Source organism: Acomys russatus, chromosome 11 (assembly GCF_903995435.1).
Source record: "Acomys russatus chromosome 11, mAcoRus1.1, whole genome shotgun sequence".
Lineage (NCBI taxonomy): Eukaryota > Metazoa > Chordata > Mammalia > Rodentia > Muridae > Acomys > Acomys russatus.
In genome coordinates this window covers 18,649,497-18,670,848 of record NC_067147.1, presented here as the reverse complement: position 1 = coordinate 18,670,848, position 21,352 = coordinate 18,649,497, and the positions used below count along the sequence as shown (strand labels likewise).

Here is a 21,352-nt window from a genome sequence, read left to right as displayed (position 1 = left end):
CACCATCCCAGAGATTGCCAAAGGAAGTCTCTTGCTTCTTAGATAGTTTTTCCTTTATGTATATATTCATATTACATCTCAGTTGTTATCCCATCCCTTGTATCCTCCCATTCCTCCCTCCCTCCCATTTTCCCTTTACTCCCTTCCCTTATGGCTGTGACTGAGGGGGACCTCTTCCCCCTGTATATGCTCATAGGGTATCAAGTCTCTTCTTGGTAGCCTGCTATCCTTCCTTTGTAGTATGGTTTATACAGGACATAGTTCAAAAGGAAAGTCAAGACTAACAACAGTGAGCTGCTGGAATACAATGACTTGGTGGTGCTGGGACCATTGTCCAATGTGAGTGGACATTGGCAGTAGTTGAGAAATGAAGTAGGAAGTATCAAAGCAGCAGACAAATGAATGTCCATCAGATACTAAAGTAGGGACCTACTACCATTATTTTAATGAATATTATCATATTTCTTGGAGAAACTCCTTGACTACTTTACAAAATGATGATTTGAATATTTAAATGGAGTATGGTGTTTAAATTATGTCTAAATAAAAAGACTGTAGAAGGTCTAGTCCAAGTAAATATCCTATAACTGTTATTGATGGCCTATGGCTTGAGATCAGTACAAGCATCAGTCTCTTTCCTTCTCTTCTTTTATTCGTTGTTAATTATTTCCAGTTGTTGTTTGTAGGACAGCAATGATTCAAAATCATGAATTGATATACTAAATTCAATACAAAATTTAGCTAGGAAAGAGTTTTTGCTGTGTACAGTCCCTCACCAATATCCTCCTTCTAAAAGTAGGATCTTCTCTTTGAGACACTTCTGACAACTTTCTCTCTCTACATGTTTTGCTTTAACTTACTAGGATAATGTCTAACCTCTCAAATAGAAATATACTAATATCTTTTCTGAGGAAATGGAAGTCAGAGTATATGTTTGTATTTGTATCAGATTCTCTGCAAAGATCTAACCTTCTATTTATTCACTCAACAATTATATACTGAGTGCCTATCAGTGGCTGCTCTAGTCACCAGATATTTAAAATGAACAAAACTGGTAATTTTTCCCATGAAGAATGCTTGTGGCACAGAGAACAGAAAATAAAGACACAAATATGTAATGTCTTTCAGATGTTACAAAGAAAAAAACATATAGTGGGGAGGCAGGGCATGCTCTTTCATATAAGCCAGAGAAGTTTGTAATTAAAGGAAGGTATTTACCATGATCATAAGGCTTGTTTGAGAACGTATAGTCAAGGGCTGGCAACGAGCATTTGTCTCAAATGTATGATATCCTGGAACACTAAAACAAAGGAACAAACAAACAATAACAACATCAACAAAAAAACAAAATCCCCAAACCAGATCATAAAAATCTAGTAGGTAGGCCAATATGTTTGGAAGATGAATTAGTGAGTTTTTGTTAGTGTAATGAAATACCTGAGGTAGGATACTTGTAAAGAGAGTAGATTTATTTTAGCTCATATGGCCACACAGCATGGAAAAGGCTTTTGCATAGTTTCCTGCCCTGCTTGTACATTATTCTATTGCAGGAGTATGTGTGTATCCATCCGTATGCATGCTCTCTATCTCTCCCCCTCTAAGGCAAGCAGGATTGAATCAAGGCTCTCTAATCTCTGATCTAAGCTCACCACTTCCAAAAATCCCCTCCTCCAAACACAATGTTTGCCTTAAATCTCTATCCCCTTAATTCCATTAACCCAGGACATTGGGAATGAATTCAAGCATGAGTTGACAAGATGTTTTCAAGCCATAGCAAAACAAATGATTTGGGAGAGGGGTTGGAGATAGGCAACAGACTGTGAGCAGTCTTTCTTAGCCAAATATAAAGACTATGACATGTATTATGTACACGGTGGGACATTATCACAGAGTGAGGAGAGGAAAATAGGACATCTGATGATTAGAGACAACTTACCAAAAACACTGTATTCTGAAGGTGACAGGACATAGTATTAATGAATTTACAGCAACTGTGGTTGCCTGCCCAAGACTTGTACAAGATCAAGCAAGTCAACATTCTGTGGCATGATTGGGGGGAGCAACCTGTGAGCATTCACCTCTAAATGAAGAGCTACTGATATTTCATGGCTGCAGGGGGAACAAAAGTCAGTTTTCTTTAGTGATGTGATTCTACCCCCCAGTAGATCAACCACATTCCAGTGATGGGCCCCATATAGGCAGGATTATATGGTCAGTATAAACTTAACTCATTGAGTTATAAAAAACATAAAGCAGGACAGAAATTTTGGAGAGAGGGTAGGTAAGTATAAGGGGTGGGTCTTTGGCAGAATTATAGGGAGAAGGGGGCTGAATATAGTTAGAATATTTGCATACATATGTGAAATTCTCTAAGAAGTAATAAAATATTTCTAGAACAGAAAAATGTTATAAAAAATAACAAGAAAAACATCTCTGGCCATCTAGTATCTTTGCAATAAGCTTACATCAAGGAGGTTGTACAGCTCATTCTGGTTAGGCGTTTATCTGAGATACTTTAATTACCATAAAGTTATAACTGATGCTGACATTATTGACATATTATGTGAAACATAGACCAACTAGATAGCAAGAAGAAAATAATTTTACTTAAAAGGATTTAATTACTTACTCTCATAATAATTTTACTGTAGACTTATTTTCATGTTATACAAATGGAGATAGCTGAACAGATTGACATTAAGTTAGTTAAGTTTTTTTTTTTTTCATTCTAATGACAGAAAGAAACTTTTCTCTAGAGAGCAAATTGTTTGGAAGCTTTTGGATAGCTTCCTAATCAAGGGAAGTCAGAAACAAGGCAGAGAGTGAAGGCTTTGGGGCCGAGCATGTGGGCTCAGGCGCTGGAACTCTCTTCAGGGATTTTAGAATGCCTCCACTGGAATGAATGAGATCTAATTATTTCCCCCCCCCCATCCTCTCCCCCAGTCTGTGACCTAGGGTGTGGGATGACAGGAAGTCTTGAGTGATAGGCTTGCCATTTCCATCCCTTGAGGAAAAGCTCTTAAATTAAGGTTGGTTGATGAAAGCAAGTATGGAGGACACCGACTAGCTAGAATTCCACAAAACCCACAATGGTAGTCCCATTGCTTTCTTTTATTGTAATTCTTTTGCTTTTAGCACATTTTCTTCTATCCTTAGCTCTTATGTGTGTGGTTTGTGGGCAACCTCACCATTTACTTAGCCTACTGTAAGTTGCTGGATATTTGGATTGTTGCACAAAAACTTCATTATCAAAGCTACAGTCAGGAAATAGTAATATCTTATGAAAACTGGCTTAAAGATATAATGTTTTTATCCATGGTTGTCTGATCTACATTATAGTGCTTCTGGAGCAGAGTTTCAATAAATACTAAGTACAAGTTCTGTAAGAAGTATATAAACAAAAGCAATTTCATCGCACTGGAACTGCCCAAACAGGGCGAGCCTCATTCTCCTGGAGATTGACAGCTTGGTTTTTGTTTGTCAGGTGGCAAGCTGATTTTCATGGAGCCAGGACCCATTGAGCTCAGAGCCCACTCCATCCTTATTACAGATGGTGGAGAACTCCATATCGGATCTGAAGACAAGCCTTTCCAAGGCAAAGCTCAGATCAAACTCTATGGAAGTTACCACTCTACTCCTTTCTATCCCTATGGAGTCAAGTTCCTGGCTGTGAGGAATGGAACTCTTTCCCTGCATGGTAAGTAGATAACTCCAAAAGAACCAAAACATATTTTAAAAAACCCAAAAGACCTCAAAACCTTGAGCTGAGTGCCTCCCATCACCCAGGGAGGCAAAGGCAAGTGGATCTCTGTGAGTTCAAGGCCAGCCTAGTCTACAAAGCAAGTACAGGACTGCCAAGGGTAAGAAAGCCTGTCTAGAAAAACCAAACAACAAAACAAACAAACAAACAGCAAAACCAAAAACCTGAACTGGGTCTGCTTCTAGAAAATATATGGACAACAAACACTGATAAATTATTTTACCAATCTAGTAATTTGTTGCCGAGGCTGCCAGTCAATTATTTCACAACACGTATTTTTATTAAAAAAATTCACACATCTAAGTCTGGATAGCTCAATTAAAAGAACACATCTAATTATTATTACTTTTTTGTCTTTTTAAAAATTATTTATTTTTTGTGTGCATATTGATATTTCGCTTCCATGTACGACTGCATGCAGGTGTCAGATCTCCTGGAACTGGAATCACCCACAGTTGTGAGCTGTTATGTGGGTTCCGGGAATTGAATCCAGATCCTTTGGAAGAGCATCTAGTGCTCTTAACCGATAAACCACCTTTCCAGCCCACATGTGATTATTACTATCTGTGGCAGACTGTGCTATGGTTCCTGTAAGGGGTTTGGATGCCTTTGCTCACCTTCAGATTGCTTTTGGTGCCTCCCTGAGTGTGAACCATACTTCCTGTCCCACCGAGGGTGAGCTTAGTCACAGATATCCTTTGGATTGCTGAATGTGAGCAAAAATAACATATTTCATGGGCAAGTAGAGGTTTTAAGTGCTACTGTGATTCCTTATCCATTGGATACCTGACAATTATTTAGAAGACACCTATATTTCCCTGCAGGTAATACTTTGGTATCACAAACCAAGTAATGACAAGTCCATCTTGTTACTGTTCAGCTCTTTCTTTGTAGAATATTGATATCAACTGGAAAATGTTAATTGGATGTTTCGGCACATAATTACACACACTGGTTGTCTAGCCTTAGTCAAATACAGAACAAAAGTGTGTGTCCAAGACAGGAGAGACAGCTCAGTGGTATGATACTTGCATAACAAGGGTAAGACCACAATTCCAGCTCCCCCAAACAAAACCAAACAGGATGAAGCCACACTAGAACGTGCACCCAAGGCAGTGGCCTGATCTTAAGGGTCTCAATGTCATTAACATCAACATTTTGTGCTCACATGACAAGTGGAACCCACTTATAATAGAAAAATTATTTTAGATATGAGTTGGTAGCTATACTGAAGAGTTTGGTATTTCCTCTGTCTGGATTTTGTTACCAAATTGCTGTCTAGTAAAAAAAAAAAATACTCCCTGGATTCTTCTTGTAAAATCTTTTCTTAAGAGGAAGCCAAAACTTGTCTTTAGCTGGACCTGGGTAAGCTAGTGTAGAAACTGAGCACCAACATTTGTACTGTTAAATACTGGTCACTCATCTGGATGGGAATTCAGAATTGCAGTCCCATTGAGTGTTATTCTTTTCACCCTGTCTTCCTGGAGCTCTCATTTAGAACCCGTTACCATCTTCTGCTTTTTCAAACACTAGCTGTGGTCTCTAAGTGTTTCACCTGCTGGTCATTTATTCACCTATAGTGCTCATGGTTTTCATGACTTCTTGGCTCCTCTAAAAATTGGAATTCAAACGAGAAAGATGAGAATTTGTTCCACTTATTTCCCGCTTTGATTTGAACATCCATATTCAAGTCTGAATTATCAGTGAAAACACTCATAAATATACCAAAACACCTCTATTTTAAATGTTCCAAGGGCTCTTATGTTTTTATAAACAAGGAAATGTCAAGTTAATGAAAATCGACAATGGCTTTACCTATGTTCAATATGCTACAATTAAAGTAAGTACCTCTATTTATGATGTATTTCCGATGTTTGGAGATTATGGAAAATATTCCTAGGGGATCTATATGATACTCCTCGATCACAAGGAGGTGTGTTTTCCCCTCTGATTTTCTTTTTATATTTCTTTTCATTTATTTCCTTAATGCCACCTTCCTTCTCCTGCTGCTCATCTTTTCACATCTCTTTTGTATTTTCAGACCTGCCATTAATATCATACTCATCCCCAAAGCTCTGCCTGTTGGCTCCAATTCCTTAAAGATTCTACTTTATTAGGAATTTATTTAGGGAATGTGCCTCTCTTAAAACCCATTTACCCCAAATAGGAGGGAAAGGAGAATAAGAAGAACAAGAATGAAACGTCTGGGTATCAATTCCATGGGGCAAATCCCCTGCTGTAGTTCTCAGGAGTCTAGCAGATCCTCTTATCCGACAGAAGAAGCTGCACAGTCCGTGGACCGCCGAGCTCACCACCTGCCACCATAGTCCAACTCCAGGAGCCATGAGACAGAACCTCTGATCTCTTTCTAACTGGTTCCCCAAAGTTCTTCTCCTCTTTCTCTCTGGCTTATGGTCTTTTTTGGAAGTGAAATACTCCGGGTGGAGTCACCTGACCCTGTCTTTTGTCTTGGGCTGAAATTTCCTCTCTCTCTCTCTCTCTCTCTCTCTCTCTCTCTCTCTCTCTCTCTCTCTCTCTCTCTCAGTCTATCTAAGATCTTTATCAGTTTGTAGAGACAAAGCCACCCAAGACTCCTTTCACCTTGGGCCCTGGCCAAGGCAAAGTTACATGCTCTTCACACCTTTCCACAAAATATGACCAGAAACTCACCTAAACTGAAGATACTGAGTATTGGGCATGGGAAAAAATGGCCTATGCCCTCTTTAATATGATAGTTCTACCCTATTTAGCTGAAATAAATTGTGTGTGTGTGTGTGTGTGTGTGTGTGTGTGTGTGTGTGTGTGTGATAATAAGGAATTCTTTCTCACCCATTTTTCAGAGCTTCACAGTCACACGTGACCCTTAACCATCCCATCTCCTCTTTTCTCTTATCACGTGAGGTCTGCAGTAGACTCTCCTTCAGTCATGATGGTTAAAATCATTACATAGTTTCACTGGGCAAAAGTGGGTACAGTGGTAGTCAGGCATTAGAAAGGACTAATTTTCTTTTGCTGTCAAATATTCCAAGGAGTGGAGATCTTGATTCACTTCCTTCTACTCAGGAAGTCCCTAATGAGGGGGAATCCACTCTGTTAGTATGCCAGGAAAGATGTACGTAGTGACGAGATCCGCCAGCTATGGTGAATCTCAAAGACCAGGGAGCGTTTATAAACCTAGATTTCTGAATCTCATCCACAAAGTCTGCTCACGGGGGTGAGCAGGTCTATGCACAGGAGAAGGAATTTTATGTCAATTGATTTTGATGCAGTGGCTAACCTAGGAGATTCATGGGTGCACCGAATATTGTTGAATCAGAAATTCGGATTTGGAACAAAATAATTTCTATAACACCAGTAAACTGAGTCACCATCTTACACTACCTACTTACTAGGTGGTTGAGAGCGATGGAGTTAAAAACCGCAGAGTTTATTCTTATTGTTTTGTTTATATTCCTTTTTTTTTCCCCTCCATAATCATAGGGGATGGAGTGCCAGGTCGCTTTTTATTCTCTTTCAGAAGTTAGGAGATTTTGAGGGAACAACCATTTCTAATTGAAAATGTGGCATGTTGCCTGCTCTGCTTACCACTTTTCTCATCTTATTAATTAATATCTCCTTTCACCAGTCAGAGAGGATTTAGCCTGGAGCAGAATGTTGTCATGGGGCAACAACATTCTGAGGCACCTTCTGTTCTGTTCCCACCACCCAATGGACACCTTTAGATTTTAATCTCTGCTGGTATAGTTGCTTCCTGGCACAGGACAACCACCAATTCTAGGTGTGGTTACAATGGAATCTTCTCGGAAAGCAATTGTACGAGTCCTGGGTAGCCAGAAGGCAGGCATTGTCCAGTAACCAGAGTCCTTTGCAGCCTTGAGTCTTAGCATCTAGGAGGAAGGGGATTGATGGATTCTAATTTAACTCCAGCATGGGTCATATAGAGTCACACAACTGAGTCTGCATGTCAGTCATATCATTCTTTCTTACCGCCCTTTGTAACCCTTCTGCTCTAGTTGATTTTTATCATAGATTAAAACTGCTAGGCAAACTGGCTGTGCTGTTCATCTGTCACACGGAAAGCTGGCGTTGAAAGCACATTTATTGGCTTTTTCCTAATGCAGGGAAATAATACACTCTAGCACTCACATACCCATATATAGCTGAGTCTTTTTGTGTATTTGGAAATAGATCAAGACAAGGTATGTTTTCCATGGCAGGAGGAGTGCTGATTACTTAGTAACCAGCACACTACTCCAATAAGTTAATGTGTCCCAGGGTTTAGGACTGGATGTCTGTTGTTTGAGAATTTGGAGTCAGTAAAGAAAATCCACTCTTGCATTTAGCCTTAGCCACCCTCTTGCCTTTTGCACCTGCCACTCCAGTTTCACGACCCAAACTGAGTGCCAATCACTTGTCACTTTTCAAAGAGGTCATGTCAGCCTGGGTAACTTGAATTTTTGACAATGTAATTATGGCTTTTGCCTCCACAGTGGGGGGCTGAGCAGACCAGCGAGGCTTTTATTGATTGTTCAGCAGGGAAATTTATCAATGTCTCTCATTTCATTTCAACTTCCTCCCTGAGAAATTTGGCTGACAGTTTCTTAGAAGAAAAGTAGTTTTACGGCCTTGACTGAACTTCCGCCTTTGTCCTTCTCAAGGAATTACAAGACAGAGGCATTAAATATAAATGAAAATTTCTGAGAAAAGCTTCTATGAGGGAAACGGTTGAGGAAAGTAGTAGTGATACTGTTATGAGCATAGTATTTTGCTAGGAGTGAAAAAAAGAAAAGGAGTTATTTACAGAAACAAGTGGCTCATGTTTCTTATAGTTTCTAGAAATCTGTATTTCAGTTCTAGAGTTTTGACAAACTCCATACTGTGCTCTGTTGTTGCAGTTGCTAAGGAGGGGGCGTCATCTTTAAGCATAGTGTAGGGCTCATAGAGCAGTGTGCATAGCAGGACGGTCCTGGTCAGTGGTTTTTATACTGTGTTTCACAAAGTCCACATTTCCTAGGGGAGCAGCTGGGGGCTCCATAAACAGGAGAGGATTTGAAGTCAAGCTGCTGAAGGGATCAATTCAGTGTCATTATCTCTACTACCCATCCAAAGTAAAATTCCTTAGAAAGAAAAAAGTTTCACTGTAGAAATTATGATTTAAAACTTAGTTAAGGGGTGAGGGAAAGACTTCCACTCAAGCCTGACAATCCAAGCTCTGTCTCCGGAGCTCATAAAGGTGTAAGGAGAGCACCTTCTCTGCAGTGTTGTCCTCTGTCTTCCCCTCATACTCCATGGCATGTGACTATCCAATACATCACACATGCATAAAACATAAAAACCTAAGGCCTTTAAACAGCTTTATTAGGCATTCTTTTGATTATAGAGTTTGGAGCTTTTGAGGAGCCCAGGGCCTCAGTCAGTGTGACTCCTTATCTCCCCAAGGCCTATTATGCTCTGACAGATGAAGTCTGTTCTTTGGGGTAGTATGGAATTTTCTAGAGCCAGTTTCATTTCAACAATGTATTTTCACATCATTGTTTTCCATCCCATCTGATCCATCATTTCTCACCCTGTCTCTTGTCCATCCGGTGCTGCACTGCTCCTTCGTTCTTCATCTGTTCCTCTTCTAATTTTTTCTTCCATCTTTCATTCCTTTCCAGTGGCATGGTACTTTTCCATGTGTAGCTTTGTTAAGCTCAAACTGTTTGGCCGAAAAAGAAACAACACAGAATCCCAGTGTAAATAACTTTAGATGAAGAAAGATATATATAATCTGGTAATTAAATTGAAGGCTTGGCAGTGAGGAAACTGGCTATAACAGGAACGTCTCTACTGCTCTCAGCACCAGGAGGTCCCATGCTCATCACTTCCTGCATGCATTGGCCCCACTCTCTCCTGCTCCTTGTCCTCTTCTTCAGCTGGTCATTAGCATTCCTAGATTTTCATGGACTTCTATTTTCTATCACTGAAGAAAGGAAGAGTTCTGTGTTAATTTTTAGAAAAACCGTGGAAGACCCCATAAAGCTCCAGAAGTCTTAGTGCCATGTATGGCAGTTAAGAGATGAAGACACTCTGATTGGCCCAGCTCACACCACCTTTTCACACCTGGAACACTCCTCAAGACCCTGAAAGCAGGACTATGTGAGAAGATATAATTTTACCTTAATCATGGAAGCTGGGCAAGTATGGGATTTATGGGCTGTGTGTGTGTGTGTGTGTGTGTGTGTGTGTGTGTGTGTGTGTGTGTGTACACATGCATGTGGGCTTAAGGACATGCTTGTGTGAAGTAAAGCATTCTGGGATTCTGAACAGCAAAAGCAAGGGTTATAGTCAGTCCTAGAGTTTATTTATTCCTGGGCAGACAAATCATAAATGCCCTCTAAATTGATTAAACTAAAACTTGGGGTTTGGTTCATCTTTGAAATCTCAAGACACTTGAAATGTAGAGGCAAAAAAACCTCAAACAAAAGAAAAAACAAAACAAAACTAAAAACCCAATAAAGCATTCAAATATGGTATAATTAGGCAATATTTGCCAGTAAAGCACACTAGGAACACGAAAAAACACATGCTGTTGAATTTCTAGCACAAACCTTAAAACACAAAAGGCTTCTATGGCTCGTGTGCATGAATAAATATGGCATTATTAAAGTGTTTTGATTTAATCTAAAATTTGAAAATTTAAAGGTTTTTTTTTTTTTTTTTTTTTTTTTTTTTTTCAGGATTATAAGATTCAGTTTCTTGCAGAAGCCCTACAGAATCTATTTTTCTGGTATATGTTATAGGTTTTCTCATCTTCCTCTTTCCTCTGCCTATCTTCTCCTTACCACCCCCTGTTCCTGGGATGCTAGTGTCTCTCAGTTCTGTACTGAAGAGACTCTCTATCTTCTCTAGCATTTATCACCATAAACTATTGGTTGGGGCTTATGGGAAATGAGCCTGAGCCTGCCTGGTGTGCAAACCTCTACAGGACTGAACAATGGAAGGGATATAATTTTAAGGCTATCCTGGAGATAAAAATGTTCTGACCAGAACCCATTTTTATTTCTTTTTTTTGAAGTTTTTTTTTTATTAATTTGTTCTTGTTACATCTCAATGGTTATCCCATCCTTTGTATCCCTCCCATTCTTCCCTCCCTCCCATTTCCATTTTTTATTTCTTCTGATTGCTTTCTTCATCCATATTCTAAGGGTTTGCTTGGACTTTAACAGCATGGCCTAGCTTATTTCCCATATTTAAAAAGTCAGCCATAATTTGTCCAGTTCTAAGTCTCCAGTGCCCTATCTACTTAACACCATTTTCCTCTCCATTCAGGTCTGTAACTGCCAGTTTTTCTTCCATTCCCAAGTTCCAGAAATAACAGCACTTTATTATATAAGAATAAATGCCTAGGCTGTAAGCTTTGGCTTGGTCCCTGACTAACTTTTAATTTAAAACATCCATTTATTCTATTCTACATGAGCCACATGGCTGATTACCTCTCCTTAGTTTCATGTGCCCTTCTCAGAGTACTAGGGAGAATCTCTCCTCATCTTTCTCTATCCCAGAGTTCCTCCTCCTTCTCTGAGAACTTCTACCTCCTTATTTCCTGCTCCAGCTAAAAGCCCATTAGCTTTTCATTGACAGGTGGTGCTTCCATACAGACATAAGAGATTCCCTCCACAATTCCCCCTTTTAGTTCAATAAAACGCTCTTTCTATAATAAACAATAAGTACTAAGAACAATTTGAAAACTATCATGTAAGAATTAGACTCACAATGTCTAGTTCATTTGTATTTGGCAATTTTGGAGAAAGTGTTGCACTAACTGTCCTGTCATGGTGAGTTCAGAGTTCTGTACCTAAATCATTTTTTATCTTAACTTGCATTACCAAATTAAAAACAACTTCTTAGGCCTAATAACATCTACTAAAATACTAAACAACTTAAGCTTAATTGTGAGTATATGACTATTTAGTCTCCAACCTTATCAGAGACTTGAGAACTATCTAGCTTGAGTCACTCAAAGTGGTAGAGACATGGTCTATATTTATATTTCATCTCTTATCTTCATTTTATATTCTATTGATGTTGGGCAGGTGGAAGAAGTAAGACATTTATCAGGCTTTTTAATGAACTCCCTTATTGTTTGAGCTCTGTCCTGGACAATTCCACACTTTAGAACCCTCACTTGGGATTGCCATCACTAATTTCCACTTTAGTGTTGATCTTGGATTCCATAGGAAAAGTTGATTTAGGCCAAGCTACCACCTCCAGAATTCATTTGATCTAGAACAGTGGCTTTCAACCTTCCTAATGCTGGGGCCGTTTAATATAGTTCCTCATGTTGTGATGACCCCCAACCATAAAGTTATTTTTGTTGCTACTTCATAACTGAAATTTTGTTACTCTTATGAATTGAAATGTAAATATATGCTATGCAGTGTATCAAATATATGATCTCTGTGAAAGGGTTGTTTGACCAGTAGAGGAGTTGTGACCCACAGGTTAACAGCCATTGATCTCAAACTTTACAGATCCTTCCATACTAAAAAAAGTTCACTCATCACATATTTCTCTGCTTTCCACATACCATTTCTTTTTGTTGCCTGTGAGGCATGAGCAACTCAGTTATTGTGTATATCCAGATGTCCAGTCTAGGAAACAGAACCTCGTTTTCTGGTCTTTCTGGTAGTTTAGGAGTTACATTTCCAAAACTCACATTGTTTATATGGAAATAAAGACCTCATACCTTCTTCCACATAGGAAGGAGATATAAAGTCCATGGCTAGCTTACCAGTGCTGGCAATGCATCTTAATGCCTGAGGATTCTTTCTGAACCTGGTGTTTTTCTCATAGTCATGTCTGGCATACAGGTTTCTCCCGGGATTAATCTAAGAATTGATTAATATCGTTTTAGTAAGTCCTTAGGAGATGTCTACTCTTTAGCATTGTATGGTTCCCATATAATATGCAGCACTTGTTATCTCTTTGTTCTATGCTTAGATCCTTATAGTCATTGCTACAGAAGTAGAAATTCTGTTCGATTACTTGTTTGAGAAAGCACAATAAGATTGTAATTGGTTTGAAGGGGAGAGCTAATGTCTTTTCTGGTGTTTTGTTTTGTTTTAGTTAGGGCTGGGAAGCAAGTCTAGATAGAGGAAAGAATGGAAGATCAAGAAAATTTAAAATATAACCACTTCTGCCTGTATTCATGTTCTCTTCTAGTATTGTGGATTGAACCTAAGGCCCATGTAGGCTAGGCAAGAGCACTGTCATGGGATTGCATATATCCTTGGTCCTTTTCGTTTTAATTTTGTAAGAGAGATTCACTAAGTTGTTAGTGTTGGCCTTAAACTTGATGTCTAAACTAGACTGGCCTCAAACTTGTGACCTTTCTGCCTCAGACTCCAAGTAGGTTGATACTGCTGTGTGCCACTAGGCCTAGCTGCTTCCTAACTGACAAGCTTGAACACAACACTACAGTTGAAGTCTGCTGGAATGCTGTGAGGAGTCATGGTTATACAGTTAGCAGCAGTGAATATGCTTTGAGTTTGGTTTCTGATCCTGGGAAACTCATTAGGTGACTAGTCTCCTTTCAGCATAGATATATACTGCATTCTTGGAATATGACGTTGGATAGGTGATCGTTAAAACAAAACAAAACAAAAAATTAGAAGGAAAATTCTCTCTGTTTTGTCCAATAACATTTTTATAATGCCCTACATAAGAATATTTTGTGAACAATGATGAACACCCCTTTTGTAGTTTCTTGACTACATGAGACTGACCTTGGCCAGTGCGTATGAAAGGCTTCTCTAATTTCGTTTTAGACACCACACTGAAAGAACTTATTTAAGTGAATGTGTTTTTAAGGTCTTTTGATTTTAAGCATTTGTGTGTAAGTGTATATTGCTAATTGGAAAGGAAAGTGAGCTTTTCAATAACCCAAGTACAGCAGGAACCCCACTTAGAAACACATTGTAAGGTACTTCAGGTTTCTATATATACTTGAAAGTGTTGGCATTACTCAGGTCTTTTTGGGGTTGCAAGTGACAGAAAACCCAATTCAAACAAAAAATAAGGGCATTTACTGCCTCACCTAATTGAGAAAACTTGCAGCACAGCTGTGTCCAGGTGCTCTAATGCCGTCATTAAGACTGCTTCTCTGTAGCTCTGGGGTGGGCTTTCCCCTAAGCTGACTTCATTTTCAGTCATACTCCACCCCCACACAGGCAGAAACAGGGATCCAATGGCTCCAGATAGAAGACAGTAGCTCTTTCCAAATGGCTCTTTGACCCTTGATCAAATTTCATTTGTCCCAACGTTACCATTATGCATTGCTCTGTTTCCTGCCCTTAGCTCTTAGCCTTGTCTAATATATATATATCACATGGGGCCTATTTTTCATAGTTGCTTTATTTATCCATTGCCTCTGAAAGTAATGTATGTACATCATGGGGACAGATGTTTTTCATTGTTTTTGTTATTGTTTCTGATTATGACAAAACCCTATTGCCAAGAATATGGTCAATGCTCATAATGGATTTTGATAAATATTTGTTTCATGAATAGTTTAATGGGAAGCTTGAACAAAAGGCTTATAAGTGGTTTGGGTTGCATTTGTATTGTAGACTATTTGGGCTATTGTCTATGCCAATGGGGGAGGGGTTATTATTATTTTTCTAGTATGTCCCTGCTGGAGCAATGGGATGGAAAGTCTTCCACAACAACATGGCCTGAGAATGAAAAAGGATTCTCTTAACATAAGAGGTGTCTTTTCAACTATTGAATACAATGTGTAATTGTAAAAAAAAAATTAGCTTGGCCACTTTTTAAATACTGAAACTCTTTTTAAAACTATTTTTACTAATTTTGAATTGCAAAAAGATTTAGCTGGATTGCCTACAGTAATATACATAAAATTTATTTAATTTGTCTGGGAAAAATATCAACAGATTCACTAGGTAAAATCAAAACCCTCAACACAAAGAAAAGACAATTTAGAATGAAAATATTTTGTAATGTTTAAAAGACTTGATTATGTTTTTCAAGTGGCAGTAGAAGGAAGAGGTTGATTTCTAATTTCAGGCAGAGGGTCCTGGAGCACAGGAGTCTTGACCTGACTTGCCACTCTTCTGTGTAAATATTTACATATGAGGCAATAGCCAAAGAAGCATCAGTCAGCCTTGAGCATGAAGATTTGATTATAATTACACATATTTACTTTTTAAATTAAGACGTAAATTATATTATTTTCCCTTTTCCTTTCTTCCCTCAGACCTCTACTATATACGCCATTCTTACTCTTTCTGAAATTTATGACCTCTTTTCTAAAATTGTTGTAAATACAAAGATCTAAATATACAAGGACAACCAGCTCAATACCTAAGATGTCACTCGTATACATATTTATGTTTTCAGGGCTTACCACTTAGCGTTGAGTAACTGGTTAGTACGATCTTCCCTGGGGAAGACTATTTCTCCTGTTCTCAGCATTTCATAGTTGTCTGCAGGTCTTTGTTTAGGGTTGGGGATCCATGAGATACTCCCCTTTCAAGTGAGCAGGCTTGGGGTTTTTTCTTTTGTATGTGTGTGTGTGTGTGTGTTTTGTTTTTGTCCCATGCTTAGGTATTGTTTAGGTAGCTATGTTGTTGTGACTTAAATGAGTATGGATTCTCTGAAAAAAGCATTTAATAGCACAAAACTTATTGCATATCATCATACTAATTTAGCTTAAATTACTCTTACTATGCAAACATTGCTTACTAACTACTCTGGTTCATTATAATTTATTGTAAAAATTTTAAACATGATCTGTGTATTATAGAGAAAAGAGATATGCCAAGCAAGCTCTATCAAAACAAATATTAAAAAGAAAATAAAATGCGAAAATAATTTTAAAAAGATCTAGTTCTAATCCAGGAAGAGAACTGCTATGGAGCAATGAAGTGCCAAGGTAATAATTGTTTGTGTCTAAGCTGTGAAGGGACCCAAGGAACTTCTTATCTTCCTTATCTTCAAAGCTGTAAGGAGAACTTGAGACTTTACTGCTTACAGGCCAGCCCAGGCAAGAAGGGGATAGAGCAAGCTCATCCATGGGCTCAAGAGGGAGAGGGTCTGGTTGTCTTTCTGTTTTGGAAGGAAGACTCTAGAGTGCTGCCTGCAGGACCTTTCTCTATCCGTATGAGGGGGAGAGAGTAGCAAAAGAATATTTTGTTAGTCTCAGGAAGCTTCCTTTACCTGGGACTGTGGCAAGAATTTCCTAGTCAATGGCAATGCTACATCTGTTTGTGTAATTGAGAGATGGAGAAGGGGAGGATAGCCATGACTGTCACTCACCCAATGACAAGGACATCACTACAAGCAGAGTTACTGTTATGTTGCAAAATCGGTTACATAGGAAGATATTCAGATTCCAGAGAAGGCAAATTGGAAAGGTAGTTCTTAAATTATATATATATATATATATATATATATATATATATTTGTGAAGTACTTCATTCCAAATTTTAGTTATTGGTAGACTAAAGTAGTAAAATCAGCACTTGAGATTTCCTTGTATTTTTAAAATGTATTCTTTTTACAATCTTCTTCGTAGATTAACAATTCACTTTGTTAATCAATTTTCTGGGGAACAGAGTCATTTCATTAAAGAGGCTGAAAAGTTTTGTGGTTAGCCCTCAGCAAACTGGAGACCAAGAGGAGCCAATGCATGTAATTCCTAATTCAAGTGTAAGGGCCTGAGAATCAGGAGAACTGATGGCATAAGTTACAGTAGAAAAAATGACAGCCTAGAGAGACAAAGGCTGAGAATCCACTCTGAGTCTGAAGGCATGATACTGCCTTCTAATAACAGGCTGTATAAGACTACTCCTCTTCCAATGCACACCCTGTGCAGCAGACTCAGGCATGTGTCTATTTGCAGGCAGGGCACAGATAGCCAGATGCTTTATTAAATGCCAACAGCTATCCAGTCACAGCCTACACTGCCCCTTTAAGGCATGTTCCACACTCAACTGGAAGGCCAGCCTTCTGAATTGAATGGGAGCATTCTGGTGGAAAGCCAATCCATGCTTAAGCTCTTGTCTTCAAGGTACAGGAAGACATGTGGATCTTGCTTCTCCTTGCTTCATAATCCATGCACAGAGATGGGAGTCACCATAGGTACCCCCTACTATATGCCCTGGACATATGAAGCAAGGGGAAAAAAGTTGGAGGTAAGCACCCAGGGTATAAGACAACCCCCGACTTTGGTACGGATTTGGGGGGTGGTGGTTAAAAAGTTTCCTTATATGCTAGAAAATATGGTAATCTATTTTACTGAATTGCCCAGTTTTAATTCTAATCTTCCCTAAAAAATACCTTCATAGACACATCTGGAACAATAATTGGTCAGTGTATGGATACCCTATAATCCAAGCAAGTTGAAACACAAAGTTTAACATCATCACCAAAGTGTACCCCACGTTTCACAAATGGCTTTCTATAATATAGATATGCAATCCAGAAAGACACCAAGCTTCTTCCACTAGTGTGTGGCAGAATGCTTTGTTTCCCAATGAACTTGACTTTGTGTAGTCGGTAGTCTTATTCGGTGACCAGGCTTGAACTCTACAAGATTTAATGGGTTCAAACCCCTACTCCCCCAATAACTAGATTATGGACCTCAGAAAAGTCACCTTCGTTCATGTATAGAATCGATTCTAAAATATTTCTCATGATTCTATCACACGAGAGAAGTCCAATAGGACATATAAAATACTTCTGAAGTCAGCAGGAACCGAGCAACTAACCATTCCAATACATACTCACATTCTTATTTATGTTATGTAGCTGAAATTTGATTTGGTGAAATTGCCTCATTATTAATCTGAGATGGATACAGTGCTGTTAATATTTTCTCTCAGTCAGAATTCCGGTTGCCATTTTTAATGCCTCTTTCTTTACCATTTTCCATGGCTAAGTCTTGTTTATTATTGAATCTGTGTTCTGTCCACTTCTGTGATTGTTACCTTAGTTTATCTTGGTGCTAATGTATCTTTAGGTTCATTCTCTGGCCTGGAGCACAATTTGTTTTCTATCATGCTAATGTCTGAAACTCTTCCAAGATTCTTATTGTTCCCATGATGAAATCCAAAATGTCTACTCCAGCTATCAGAGTGCTGTCTGACTTCGAGGCTTCCCATACCTCTGTCATCATAATTCCCCAGGGAGACTTCTTTTAGTTTATTGAGTGGTTCATATTGGTACAGTTGTGCTTTTACGTTTTTAAGTATCAAAAGGGCCTCACTTTAGTTAAGGTAATGGGAATCTGTGAAGGCAGAATCCCCATTCAAACAGCATCCTTGCCCTTACATCATCAAAGCACAACTGTTAACAGCCTGGTCATGGAGAAGGAAGGATTGGATATCATATTCAGCATTTGTTGAAATTGAATTTTCCCTGTAACTTGGCACTTTATAGTTTTCATAGCTGATTCCCACCCTTCCCTCTCATCTGTCTCTCACAGCTCTGTGAAGCAGCAAAGGCTTGCATTATGACTATTACATTCATTTTAGAAATGGTAAAACTTGAGCCTGGAAGGAGAGGTAATTAAAGTTTATTCTGTCTTCTTCATGGGCACATGAGGCACATGAGAGTCTTTCTGCTTTTTGCACATATAGCTGTGGTATAAACATACACAGAGGATAATCTTCCTGGGTTCTGGAACAACTTTCTCAATTTAATACTTTCAAGGTATTCTGGGATCCCAGAAGCACTGTTCCTAAGTCTCCCTATGTTAATTTTGACAGAGACATAAAGAAACTGTTGTTTTCCCCCAATTTATTATTTATCCCAGTATTTTAATGGAATATTATGTTATTTGTAATAACAAGTCTATTTTTCTGTATGATTCTCTCTTTGATATTGCCTTTAGAAAATCTTCCCTATAGAAGAAATAGCGTAAACCTTTACCTACCAGGTTGTTAGATCTTTTATTGTTTTTAATTATTTTCTTTTCACATTGCATCTTTAAATATGTTTGGAAAACTATAGCCTGTGGCCAAAGCTTGCCCACTGTTTGCCATTTAAGAACAATTTTGTTGAAACACAGTGATCCTTGTTTGTTGAGGTGTTGTTACCTGTGGTGGTTTGGCATGGCAGTAACAGAATTGAGTAGTTATGCTAAAATCAACGTGATTTATAAACACTAGACTCTTCAATACCTGTCTCTTTTCAGGAAAAGATTGCTGGCCTCTGTCTTAGTTAGTCTACAAGTTGCTGATGATCTTTGTTAGTCAGCTATCTTATTTTCCTCCAATAGCTACTCATGTTCTCAACAATATTTATCCGTGTACCTTAATTGCATTTACGTCCTAATTTTCAGAACTCATAACTATTGCTTTATTTTTCAAAACAAACAAACAAACAAACAAACAAACAAACAAAAAGACCTTGTAGAGATGGATCTGGTGGCATGTGCTTGAAATCTCAGCATTTGGGACTCTAAGGCAGGAAGATCCCAAGTTTGAAGCTAGACTGGGCTACAAAGTCTGGCATTGTCTTGGAAAGAATAAAACAAGTGGGGAGACTTAACAGCTATGATTAAATTAAAGATCTTAAATTCTGGAGATTATACTAAATTATCCAAGCAGAATCCTTGTAATTATAGTGGTTTTTATAAGAAGGCCACAGGAGAGAAGCTGGAAGAGAAGGCAAAATGATGGTGGGAATAGATATAAGTTTTGTGTTTAAATATGAGCAAATGAACTACAAGTCAAATACTGTACACAGCCACTGGAAGCTGTGAAAGCCACGGAACTAGATTGTCTCCTCAAAATTTAGAAAATGAAGCATCGCCAACAACACTGACTTTATCTCAATGGTGTTACTTTCAGAATTCTGATTTTTAAAACCACAAGATAAAAACTTTGAGTTTCCAGGATTGGGCTATAGCTGCTCGTTCCTTGACTATTTAAGGGTTAAGTTCAATCCCATTACTGCAAAAATTGTCCTCCCACTCCATAATATAAAGAGAATTTAAGGGAAAAAATGGCTCAACTGTTCTGCTCGTCTATCGACCTTAAATGTTTGTTCTTCAATAGGACTGGCTGCCATCATCTCCTGTCACCAGCTCTGTGGCCATTTGGATATCAGGGGCATCAATGTGTGCCAGATTTGGCTTTTGTGGGGTGTGTAGTAGACTCAGCCATGATCCTTTGTACAAGATCCAGCAAAAGCATTTCTGTAATGCACAAAGGCACCATAAAAAGATCACACATGACTAAGATCAGTTCACTAAACACAGTAACTGCTGATGTATTCCTGATGTGCCTCTTTAAACACTTGAGCTTAAAGTGAGTGACAACTGTGAGGTGGTCAAGAACTGTAAACCTCAAGGTCCTTTAATGACAGGATTAAAGTGCGCATCATTTCCAAATGGCTGGTGGTAGATGAGTTGCCAATGCCTTGGGCTACTTTAAGGTTGCTATCTTTTCAGATACGTATTGAATATTGGAGAAAATGGATCAGAGAGTTTGACTTTGAGATTCTGTTGCGTATACACGACCTGGGATACATGTCAAATGAGAGTGTGGCTTGTTGCATGACACTTGTGATCTTTTGCTCTCATGCCCCATCTTTTTGCTTTGATAAGAAGCCTCCTTCCTTAGACCATGAATCCAGTTGACCATCTTTTAGAAATTTTAACAAAAAGAAACCACAATTCCTTTCTCCTTTCTAAAGCATTTTCCCCAGGTCTGGTCCTCAAAATCAGATTCTTCTTTTAATAAATAAATAATAAAGAGAACATATCTGAATAAGTTGGATAGCTTTCTTCTTTTCTCCTCCTCCTCCTTCTTCTTCCTCCTTCTCCTCCTCCTCTCCTCTCTCCCCTCTCTCCTCCCCTCCCTGCCTCCTCCTCCTGCTCTGCCTCCTCCTCCTTCTTCAAGTTTATCTAATGGAAGCTGCCCCATCAGAAAACAGCAACAGTAGGAGTTCCAAATCCTGCCCAGGCTCTACTCAACATGGGCCCTCTAACTCTAAGTTCTCTCCCTCTTGTCTTTTTTTCCCTCAACTTAGAACTGTCCTCAAGATCATAGATGCACCAGTAAAAGATGAGAAGCCCATCAATAAGCTGAAAAGCAAGGGAGAGACAAGAATATCAGTCAGCAGGCTGTGTTAGGAGAAGAGGGTAGAGGGAGGAGTGTTCACATGTTCATGTAAAGAGTTAAAAATCAAATACAAGACCTAAGAGAGGAGGCAGTCTGCAGTCAGCCCAATCTGAACACACCTATGTACTTCTGCAGGAGAAGGTACATTCTTTGATCAAAGAGGTCAATTATCTTACTGGATAGATGAGGCTACAAAACAGAGAAGAGTCAGGGTGTTGTGTGCTTCTACATGGCAGCCAGTGCTGAAGCTACACTGTAATAAATAATTGAAAGTACATTCTTTCAAAGGAAAGATATATATAGCATTAGAGCACAAATACAGGGTCAAGAAAGGTAATGAAGTAACTCATAACTTTTTTACGACATATTAATACACGTTTTTCTTACTACTTTTTATGTTCATATTTTAACAAAATTGTGTTTTTGCAATACTCTAATTGATATCTGTCTGTGTATTTCT

At 38.7% G+C, this 21,352-nt stretch overlaps 1 protein-coding gene across 1 annotated transcript in view; it reads left to right on the top strand.

Annotated features, from left to right (window-relative positions):
• The window catches only part of Pkhd1 (PKHD1 ciliary IPT domain containing fibrocystin/polyductin), a 474,396-nt gene that overhangs the window by 165,380 nt on the left and 287,664 nt on the right, over positions 1-21,352 (top strand). Inside the window, 1 exon segment of the mRNA XM_051152952.1 lies at positions 3,485-3,697. Coding sequence (XP_051008909.1) covers positions 3,485-3,697 — 213 coding nt within the window.